We start from the raw sequence: 12,040 nt of genomic DNA, 5'->3' as shown, positions 1-12,040 counted from the left end.
ATGCATGCATTTCTAAATGACAATAAACGAGGACTAAGTGTCCTCATAATCTAAACAACTGGACCAGAACTGTACACAGTATCAAGTGGATTCCCCAACACTCTGCACAACCGTAGCAATACTTCCCCATCTCTAAACCTCAAATCCATTGTAATAAAGGTTAATGTGTCTCTTCTGTTCCAAATTACTTGCCATACCAGATCTTTTGTGATTCCCTTACAAGAACATCTTGATCCCTCTGCAATTCACTCATTTACAATTCCTCTCCATTGACATTACAGTCTGATTCCTCTTACTCAAGGGCTTCACCTCACACTTTCCTGTATTAAACTCCACGTGCTGAGTTGTCACCCACTCATTCAATCTGTCGATATCCCATTGTGCAGTCTGAATTCCTTCATTGGAACTTGCTTTTCCTCCAGTTTTGATGAATTTCAATATCCATTCATGACATGATATTAATCAATAATTAGAAATTCTCCTCCCCCACGGGGATTGGATCACTGGTGCTTTTAGATATTCACTATTTATGATGTATCAGCTCTGTCTTTAATAAAAAAAATGTTGGCAACACACAGCAGTTTGCGTAGCATCTGTGGAAGTGAAACAGAGTTAATATTGCAGGTCCTAGACACTCTCAAAATAGGGAGAACAACTTTTTGATAGTCATTTGAGCAAGGACCTATTGGAGAGATGGGAAACCTGAGAAGACATAGTTCACTCCTGTTTTCCCATTGTGCAGAAAATGCAGTGACTCATGGCAGTTTGGTACTTTGAGCAGCACCCAACCAGAATTCAGGATTGATTGGTATGAACAAATTAGAGTAAGGCAGTGGCTAGTGGAGTGGCCATCAATGGAGTGGTCAGAGTTAGAGTGGAGATTTTGAGGCTTTAGCTCTTCAAGGTTTCAGTGAGGAGAGGCTTCAGTCAAAGAAAGCAAAAACAAAGCTGCAGGTAGAGTTTTCTTTCTCCCTCCACATTTTATTGTTTTTCCTTCTTTATGGTTGCTCAGTTAGAAACAGTAGAGATGCCAGGCAGGACAGTGGAATACTCCTCTTGCAGGACGTGGGAAGGCAGGGAGACCTCCAGTGTCCCTGACAACTACACCTGTGAGAAATGCTTCCAGCTACAGCTCCTCACACTCTGTGTTAAGGATTTGGAGTTGGAACTAGAAGAACTCTGGATCATTTAGGAGGCTGAGGGGTTGATAGGTAGGACATACTGAGAAGTAGTTACACTCAAGGTGGAGAACATGGGAAATTGGGTGACAGTCAGGATGGGGAAAGGGATTAAACAGCCAGTGCAGAGTACCCCTGTGGCCATCCCCATCAACAACAGGTACACCACTTGGATACTGTTCGGGGGCGGGGGGTGGGGGATGACCTAGCAGAGGAAAGTCACAGCGGTCAGGTCTCTGGCACTGAGTCTGGCTCTGTACCTCAGGAGGGAATGGGTTGGGGGGAGAACAGATGAGCTGTGGTGATAGGGGATTCATTTGTTAGGGAGCAGAAAGGAGGTTCTGTGGACAAGGACAAGATTCCCAGATGTTATGTTGCCTCCTGGGTGCCTGGGTCCAGGACATCTTGGATAAGGTCCTCAGCGTTCTTAAGTGGGAGGGTGAACAGCCAGAAGCCGTGGTCCATGTAAGTACGAAGAGTGACGAGGTTCTGCAAAGTGAGTTTAGGAGTTCAGTGCTAAGTTGAAGGGCAGAACTTCCAGGGTTGTGATCTCAGGATTGCTATTCAAGCCATGTGCAAGTGAGGCTGAAATAGGAAGATTATACGGCTTAACACATGGCTAAGGAGTTGGTGTAGAGGGGAGGGCGTCAGATTCTTGGAACACTGGGCTCTCTTCCGGGGAAAATGGGACCTGTACAGAAGTCACAGTTTGCACCTGAACTGAAGGCAGACTAATATACAAGTGGGAAGGTTTGTGAGCGCTGCACGGGGCTGGGGAGGAGTTATTAAACTGGGTTGCATCTGGATGGGAACCAGAGTGTCAGGACAGATAGTGGAGAGGCTGTGGGGACAGACAGGAATGAAAAGGTTCAGCATGGAGCGACTGATATCCTGAGCTGTGTATATTTCAATGCAAGACGTACAGTAGAAAAGGCAGATGAGCTCACAGCATGGATCAACACCTGGGAATATGGTATTGTAGCCATTAGGGAGACTTGGTTGCAGGAGGGGCAGGACTGGCAGCTCAATATTCTGGGGTTCCATTGTTTTAGACACAACAGAGCGGGAGGGATGAAAGGAGGAGGGGATAGTTTACCAGTCAAGGATAATATCCTGGCAGTGTTCAGTCAGGCCAGACTGGAGAACTCATCGAGTGAGGCATTATGGTGGAACTGAGGAATAAGAAAAGTGTGAACACGTTAATGGGGCACATTGCAGATATTACAAAGGTCCGTGAGATTTAGAGGAACAAATTTATGGAGAGATCGCAGACTGCCGCAAGAAATATAACGTTGTTATAGTTGCTGATTTTAATTATCAATATATTGACTTGAACTCCCATAGTGTCAAAGGACCATACTGGATAGAGTTTGTCAAATGTGTTCAGGAAACTTTCTTAATCAGTATTAGAAGTCCCAACGAAAGAATGTGTGATTCTTGATCTGCTGTTAGGGAATGAGATAGGAAAGGTGACAGAAGTGTGTGCAGGAGAACACTTTGCATCTTGTGATCACAATGTCATTAGTTTTGATGAAAATTTGCAGAAAGATAGGTCTGGTCTGCAGGTTAAAATTCTAAATCGGAGAAAGGACAATTTTGATGGTAAAGGAGAAGATCTAGTAAGTGTGGATTCGGACAGGATGTTTTCTGGCAGATGTGCATTTGGTAAGTGGGAGGCCTTAAAAAATGAAATTTTGAGAATACAGAGCTTGTATGTGCCTGTTTGAATAAAAGGTAAAGATAACAGGTGTGGGGAACCTTGGTTTTCAAGAGATATTGTGGCCTTGTTTAAGAAAAAGAAAAAGGTACATTGCAGGTACAGGCAGGTAAGAACAAATGAGGTGCTTATGGAGTATAAGAAATGAGAGAACAGTTAGGAAAGAAACCAGGAGGGCTAAAAGAAGGCTTGAGGTTGCTTTAGCAGACAAGGTGACGGAGAATCCTGAGGGAGTCTACAGATATGTTCAGAGCAAAAGGATTTCAAGTGACAAAGTTGGTCCTCTGTAAGATCAGAATGGTAATACATGTGTGGAGCCAAAAGTGATAGAGGAGATCTTAAATGCATATTCTACATCTGTATTTACTCATCAGACAGACACAGAGGCTATAGAAGCAAGGCAAAATGGCATCAACTTCATGGACTCTATACAGACTGCAGGTAATAGATGGTTGCCTGTCTGACTGGAGGCCTGTGACCAGTGGCGTGCCAAGGATTTGGTGTAGGGTCAGTTGTTTGTTATCTACATCAAATATCTGGATGATAATGTAGTTAATCGGATCAGCAAATTTGCGGATGTCAGCAATATTGGGGCTGTAGTGAACAGCGAGGAAGACCATCATGCCTTGGAGCGGGATCAGGACCAGCTGGAAAAATAGCCTGAAACATGGCAATGGAATGTAATGCAGGCAAGTGTGAGGTACTGCATTTTGGTAGGATCAACACAGTGAATAGTCGGACATAAAGGAGTCTGGTAGTGGAATGGGATCTGAGAATACAAGTCCATAATTCATTGAAAGTGGTATCACAGATTGATAGGGTCATCAAGAAAGCTTTTGGCACATTAGCCTTCATAAATCAAAGTACTGAGTGCAGGAGATGGGATGTTATGTTGAAGTTGTACAAGACATGAGAATAATTTGGGGTATTGTGTGCAGTTTTGGTCATCTACCTACAGGAAAGTTGTAAATAAGCTTGAGAGATTAGAGAGAAATTTTCATAAGCATGTTGCCGGGTTTGGAGGACCTGATTTATATGGAAAGATTGGAAAGGTTTGGATTTTACTCCTTGGAGCCTAGAAGACTGAGGAAATTTCATATATGTTTGCAAAGTTACGAAGAGTATATTTCAGATAAATTTCAGGCTTTTTTCACTGAGGTTGGATGGAATTTCAACTAGAGGTCATGGGTTAATGGGGAAAAGAGTAAGGGGAACACGAGGGGAAATTTTTTCACTCAAAGGGTCGCGAGAGTGTGGAACGAGCTGCCAGTGCAAGTGATATATGCAAGCTTGATTTTGGCCTGTAAGAGAAGTTTGGATAGGAACATGGATGGTCGGGGTACTGAGGTCTATGGGCCCAGTGCAGCTCGATGGAAGTAGGTAGCTTAAATTGCTCAGTATGAACTAGATGGGCCAAAGAGCCTGTTTCTGTTCTGTACTTCTCTATGACTCTGTAACAGAGAAGATGGGGCAGGGATGGGTGGATCAAAGGGAATATCTCTGATATACTGAGTTATTGTTGCAATGAGAAGCACATAAAGCTTCTTTGTCAGTGTCACACATCACAAATAACAGGGCTGTAGGACATGACTTGTCAATAGAGAGAGAAAAAACATGAGGCAATGTCAGATGTATAACTGGCAGAAATGGCTGGTTCTGACAAAGATAAACAGTAAGCAAGTTACCTAAAGATAGTGAATTCAATACTGAGTCCAGAAAGGAAAGACATGCCCTCAGATTATGTTCAGAAACACTTTCCATAACTTGTCTATTATTGCCTGAAATTTTTTGTGGCCAGTTGTTCTGAACAGAGATTTAAACTAAAATGGACATTCAGGTATTTTAAACCTCCAGCAGGTTTCCCAGTCTCAGCTGTGGGGCCAAGGACTGTATGTGTTTGTGGCCCAGATGAAGCAGCTCACAATGTTCTGACAGAGACACTTCATTCTATCCCACTGCTCAGTACTAAGTCCATCATTTCATGTAAATACAGAATAATGTTCAAGCACTTACCTGGAATCGAATAGCTGACAGAAAAGCCAAGTAAGAATACCAGTCTAAAGATAGTAGTTCGGCCAAACACTAAAGAAAAGAAATTAAAACTAATTGAAATCCTTAGAATCCGAATTGAGAAATGTCGTGAAATTTGTTGTTTTCTGCAACTTTATATACTATAAATTACAATGAGATATATAGTCAGGCAAAAAGAGCAAAAATAGTGAGGGCATCTTCATGGGTTCACGGACCGTTCAGAAATCTGATGGCAGAGGGGATGAGGCTGTTCCTAAATCATTGAATGTGTGTCTTCAGGCTCCTGTGCCTCCTCCCTGATGGTAGTAATCCCCCTGAGTTACAATCTACACAACTTATTCAAAACTTGCATCAGTGAAGTGCTGCAGTGAACAGAGATGAACCCGGGCTTGGTCAGGTTCATTGTGATACTCAGTGTCCTAACATGAGGCAATCAACCAGCTCAGAACTGGACCAGACATTCAAGCATTGGACTGAAGGAGGTTCAGAGAGCTCTCACACACTGGCAACAAGTGGAGAGACCAGGGAGGGACCAAAAGCATCTTCTGGTTCCCTCTGGAAACACCACATTTGATAACTTACTGACCCACAGTCATCACATGTGGAAATGACAGGTACTCTGTAGTTTGTCCGTGTAGACATCCAGTGGATGGGATATCAGGCCATTGTAAATCAGTTCTGCTGAATTATCCCAGTGACTTGGAGGACTGTAATTAACAACATTTTGCCAGTAACTGAGTTCCATGTCTGACAGTACAGCCTGTTCTGATGCGGAGAATCAGAACATCACTGTTTCAGCTGTTCAATGGCATCGGACAGTGTTCTGGTTCAAATTGAAAACTGAACTCCACGAGGTGCAGGTTGAACAGTCCACATGCTGGAACATTTTATGTGGACGTGGGCAGAGGATGCCAGGGAGATTCACTGTTAATTGGTGACTTAGATCATCGGGATTCCTCTCCTTCATCCAGTGTCTCCTTTAATTCATTTTCCACTGTTCATTCACTTTTGTAACTCAGATCAGTTTTTATGTCTTGCCCTGTACCGCTGCCACAAATTGACAAATTTCACTCGATACATCAGTGATAATAAACCTAATTGTGATTCATTCAGGTCTTGCTGGTGGGTCGAGTATTTATTGTTCATGATCAGTTGTTCTTGAGAAAGTGGTGCTGAGTTGACCTCTTGTTTTGCTCCCTACCCATATTCCCACCCTCTTTAAATCTCTCTCACCCAAGTCATTCCCCAATGACACATCTTCCAGCTCCATTCACTCGATTTTGAGAGATCTAGTCCTGCCTGAAAAATTGGCTGAACTAACAGTCAACAGATCTGGCTGTTTCCTACTGAACGTCACCCCAGGTTCTAATCTCGACAAAATTGCCCGTTGAAAGATTATCCTGAATAAAAAAGCCTTAGTTCCACCCTTTAACTTTGCAGCAACTTACCAGGATGCTATGATGGTTGTGATCGAGATCATACATCTGTGTCTGCAGCTTCACTCCTTCAATCTGCCCACTGGATCAACCTTTCGAAATGTTACACATCTCTCCAGTACTGAAAATTGTATCTGTCTCTAGGTTCATCTGTCTCTATATTCTACCCCACCTCCTTTCCAAATCTGACATCCACTGATGCTCCCACACATCACCCTCACCCATAATCTCCTGTCATTTCTTGCTATCTTTGTATAAAGTAATCATGTTTGCCGCTGTCCAATGTAATAGAAACATTTCAGAATAGGGAGAACATTTAAATTGATGCATGAAGTATGCCAATAGCTGCCTCTTTCAGACCCCAGGATGAGGTCCATCTGGATGTGCAACTTGTCAGTTGGCAGCTCCAACAATTGACTCAGTATTTCTTCTCTGGTGATTGTAGTTTTCTCAGATTTGTTGCTCTACACTGATTCTCACTCAGATTACAGCTCAATGCTCATCAATACTTTCAGAAACCTCTTTGACTTTACAACTCACTTCCCCCCTTCCTCTCTGCAGTCTATAAACCTTTATATTTCTGTTCTAATCCTCTCCGTCTCAGCAAGCTTGATCTTTGTGCTTTCAGCAAATTGTTCTTTATCTCTGAATTTACCCCACTAAAGCTCACCACCTTTCCTTAATCCTTCAAGCTTTTCTTTGATACCCCACTGTCTGACCAAGCCTGGGGTTATCTGCCCTTATCTTGCTTTACTTGGCTTGCTGACAGACTTCATTTGGTAATTTGTGAAACAGCAGGGGGCATTTACTGTATAAACATTGACTCTACTCTTGGACAACTTTAGTCTGTATGCTGAAGTAGATCTCAAAGTGAATTTAGCCAGGCCTTGCTTGAATTAGGCCATGAGGAAGGAAGGTCAATATTTTGAACCCTAGATAGTTTACAACTTGGAGAAGAAGAGGGGGAACTTGTTCCCTTGTGCTGACTATCTGGAAGGTGCCATTGAAACAAAATCAATGCAAATATCTAGGAAAGATCGATGAGAGGCCTCCCAACACTAAATTCTATTGAGGATCAGAGGGATACCTATTATACAATCACCTCACCATCACTGGGATAAAGGGGATTCTGTCTCTCATTCCTCAGCTGATTTCATTTTGAAGTTGATCAACACCATGTGTCAAACACCAGACAGCTGAGATAGCTTCCTCTCAACTCGACTTCTTCCAAAGATCCCTCTGGAGTCAGGTAAGAGATGGGATCACTGTGAAGCAACACTTCACAACTGGGTGAAAAATGATGCCAGTTTCATTCCACGAGTCACAGTGAGTCAGAGGGGTGGGTAGGGTCTCTGATGGGGACATGGTGTTGATTTCTTCAAGTTTTTCATTTCATTAATGTCTGTGTTAATATTAGTCATAAATTACTTGGAGAGTTGGCTGGAGCTTACACCACAGGCAAATCACACAGTCACATACCTTTTTGAGGATTCTTCCAGATCAAGTACAACACACATATAACACCAATGATTGGTAACAGCTGGACAACTCTCCACAAGGCATCAATTAAAGTGTCATTGATGGAATTACCTGCAATTGAAAATAAATTCAAATAAGAAAACATGTAACAGCTCACCAGAAAAATGACCATAACAGCTGCACAATGTTGCAAACAACCAAACTGTTCCACTTTCATCCTGCAGGTCAGGCAGATGCCAACCTCTGCCCTGTCTTACTGACTCTAAATCAATTGACTGCACATCCTCTAAGGTGGGAAAACAAGATGCTTAACTGTTGTTCCAATCGAGAACAGACAATTCACAATCCTGATCAGCTGTCCAATCTTCCCAGGTCACCTCCTGCCAATATTCTGCATCAGCTGCTCCTTCTGGTGTTACAATGGCCCCACCGTTAGGAGTTCACTGCACTGTGACCAGCACCCACATGATCCAGGATTTGATTCTCCCAACATCCGCAATAATTGGTTATGGAGTCCTCCCACAATTTCACTGGAAAGTCACTGAAACTCTCAACTTCAATCACATCAGTCTCTTGTATCATTTACGAATGATAACTGGGGTCAGACGTTAACCCATCAAGCAGAGAAAGCCTCCTTGTGAAGGGCAGGTTGATGCCCAGACAGTTGGCTGACACCTGCACATCACACTTATGGTCACCAGCGACTTTATTTCAGACATCAGGGTCTGATGTTGCATCGTACCAGGAACAGGAGAGTGTCTGACCGCTCTTAACATTCTTCATATCGTTTAAATGACGTCACACAGGAACTGAAATATTCAGCCAACTCCTGTGAGCAGGGGGCAGAGTGAACTTCTCCACGTGAGAAACAGAACCTGTAATCTCACAGCATCTGTTACCAGTCTCTGGCCCAGACAATGAAGTACTTTACGTGCAGTCACTGTTGCAGGGAATGAGACTCAGTTTGTACTGAGTAAGGCTGAACAAACAGTCATGAAAAAGAGACCAGACAAGCTGGTTTTATGATGTTGGTTAACAGAATTATTTTTCTGATACAGGGGAGGAATCTTTTGCTCTTTTGGAAATAACACTGAAGGATCATTTACACCTTCCCGGAGAAGGCAGATGGGACTCTGGCTTAATGTCTCATCCAAAAGTGGAGATCTCTCAATGTGCAACACTTCCTCAACACTGGTTCTGAGAATGTGGGTGATGCTGGTGAAGCCACAGATATTCCCTGTCCATTTACCCTGACAGGGGGGTGGTGAGCCTCCCACTGGAACCTCCGTTGTTCTCATGATGATGCTGGCTCAGGATTCCAAGATACCAAGTGACAATAAACTGTTGGCATATCCATGAGCAGACACTGTGATGTCACTGTAGACCATTGTAATATTGTAATTAAATGATGGGCTCTGAGAGCCACAGATGTCACTCTGTTACTGTGGCTACAATTACCAGCTGTGCTTTGACCAACACCCCAAAAATTCTCTTATTTCTCGCTGTTACCATCAGCTAGCAGGTATAGAAGCCTGAAGGTACACACTCAGTGATTCAGGAACAGTTTCTTCTCCTCTGCCATCCGATTCCTAAATGGACATTGAACTCTTGAACACTACCTCACTTTCTAAATATATATTTTTTCTGCTTTTTGCCTGATTTTTAATCTATTCAATGTACGTATACTAGAATTTTTTTTTCCTTTTTCAATATCATATATTGTATTGAACTGCTGCTGCTAAGTTAACAAATTTCAAGACACATGCTAGTGATAGTAATCCTAATTCTGATTCTGATATCACACACTTTCCTCTTGTTCCCTTGGTTCTTCATACCTTCGTCCAAGTCTAACTAAAACTTATCAATTAGAAACACCGCCCTCCACAGATGTTGCCTGACCTGGAGAATATTCCCAGCTCAGTCAGTTTTTATTACAGCTATGCAGAACATTGGCATGGGAGTTGGCATTTAGTTCCTCAGATCATTCAGTGGGACATGTTTAACCCATGACATAGCTCAATATGCCCGATCATACTGGTGGAAATTGGAACCGAAACATCCTGGGGTCCACATACAAGTCTGGGAAATCTACACCACACTCACTTAAATAACAAAACTAAACCAGAGGGTCAGTTGATTCAATGGAGAGTGTGAGCGGAAGGTGAAAGAAAAATCAGCACCAGCAGAATTAATGGTTGCTGTTGGGTTTGTTGGGATCCCTGAAGGATGAGGGTCAATAATTGTTTGCAGTGCTTTCCAAGTTCAGAGCTGTGACAGTAAAACCCAATGGTCCTGAGACTGACCAAACATCAGGAACTCCCAGAACAAAATGGCCATATTACCACTGCAGTTCCTCTACAGGACTGACCAAATACATCTTTGGACTTTGTGGGAGGCTAGAGAAGATGGCCCTTGTGGTGATATTTATTTCATCATTAGCAAGCAGTGAAGTTCTTGAAAACTAGAAGGACGCTAATGTCGGTCTACTGTTTCAGAAGGGCAGCAAGGACAAGCCAGGGAACCACTTCCTGCTCAGCCCGACATCAGTTGTGGGGGGGTTACTAAAGGGAAGTCTGAGGGATACAAATATCAGGACTTGATTCACCAAAATCTGATTAGGACAAGGCAGCATAGCTTTATGTATGGGAAGCCATGTTTGATGAATCTTTCAGAGATTTTTTTTGAAGAGGTAACCAAAAGTGCAGACAGGGCAAAGAATGTGAACTATTTTGACATAATCCTGCATAGAACTGTGGTCTGGAAGGTTAGGTGCCATGGAATCCATGGGCAGCTGGGTTCAGGGGAATTCAAAATTAGCTCAAAGGTAGAAAGCAGAGGGTGACGGTTGAAAATTGTTTCTCATACTAGAAGCTGGTGACAGTCATCGGTGTTGGGACACTTATTATTTGATATTTTTACCAGTGATTTGGATGCAAATACACAATGTTTGATCATTAAGTTTGTGCATGACAGGAAATTAGACCATAAGACTTTAAGATATGGGAGCAGAAGTAGGCCATTTGGCCCATCGAGTCTGCTCCACCATTCAGTCATGGGCTGATCCAATTCTTCCAGTCATCCCCTCTCCCCTGCTTTCACCCCATACCCTTTGATGTCCTGGCTAATCAAGAGCCTATCTATCTCTGCCTTAAATACACCCAATGACTTTCCCTCCACAGCCGCTCGTGGCAACAAATTCCACAGATTTACCACCATCTGACTAAAGTAATTTCCTCACATCTCAGTTCTAAAAGGATGTCCTTGAATCCTGAAGTCGTGCCCTCTTGTCCTAGACTCCCCTAACATGAGAAATAACTTTGCTATATCTAATCTGTTCAGGCCTTTTAACAAACAGAATGCTTCTATGGGATCCCCACTCACTCTCCTGAACTCCAGGGAATACAGCCCAAGAGCTGCCAAACGTTTCTCATACAGTAACCCTTTCATTCCTGGAATCATTCTGATGAATCCTCTGAACCCTCTCCAATCTCAGTATATCCTCGCTAAGATAAGGAGCCCAAAACTGCACACAATAAGACCATAAGACCATAAGACAAAGGAGCAGAAGTAGGCCATTCGGCCCATTGAGTCTGCTGCACCTTGATGCCCTAGATACTCAGATACCTATCAATCTCTGCCTTAAAATACTCCAAGTGTGGGCTTATGAGTGCCTTACAGAGCCTCAACATCACATCCCGGCTCTTATATTCCATCCCTCTAGAAATGAATGCTAACATTGCATTTGCCTTCTTCACAACCGACTCAACCTGGAGGTTAACCTTTAGGGTATCTTGCACAAGGACTTCCAAGTCCCTTTTTACCTCTGCATTTTGAATTCTCTCCCCATCTAAATAATAGTCTGCCTGTTTATTTCTCCCACTAAAGTGCATGACCATACACTTTCCAACATGGTATTTCATTTGCCACTTATTTGCCCATTCCCCTAAACTATCTAAGTCTCTCTGCAGGCTCTCTGTTTCCTTAACACTACCCGTGCCTCCACCTTTGTTTGTTTCATCGGCAAATTTAGCCACAAATCCATTAATACTGTAGTCTAAATCATTGACATATATCGTAAAAAGCATCAGCCCAAAACTGACCCCTGCTAACAGGACTATAGTTTCCTTTCTGCTCCTTCCCACCCTTCTTAAATAGCGGAGTAACATTTGCAATTTTCCCGTCATCCAGTACAATGCCAG

At 43.0% G+C, this 12,040-nt stretch overlaps 1 protein-coding gene across 1 annotated transcript in view; it reads right to left on the bottom strand.

Moving 5' to 3' along the window:
* LOC140198124 (uncharacterized) overlaps nucleotides 1–12,040 on the bottom strand; it is a 144,422-nt gene that overhangs the window by 60,004 nt on the left and 72,378 nt on the right. Inside the window, exons 9-10 of the mRNA XM_072259067.1 lie at nucleotides 7,842–7,952; nucleotides 4,909–4,977 (exon numbers count right to left, since the gene is read on the bottom strand). Of these exons, the coding sequence (XP_072115168.1) occupies nucleotides 4,909–4,977; nucleotides 7,842–7,952 (180 nt within the window). The remainder of the gene's footprint in view (nucleotides 1–4,908; nucleotides 4,978–7,841; nucleotides 7,953–12,040) is intronic.

Source organism: Mobula birostris, chromosome 5 (assembly GCF_030028105.1).
Source record: "Mobula birostris isolate sMobBir1 chromosome 5, sMobBir1.hap1, whole genome shotgun sequence".
NCBI classification, from domain to species: Eukaryota; Metazoa; Chordata; class Chondrichthyes; order Myliobatiformes; family Myliobatidae; genus Mobula; species Mobula birostris.
The sequence above is the reverse complement of the archived record's forward strand: the minus strand, read 5'-3'. Positions and strand labels throughout refer to the sequence as shown.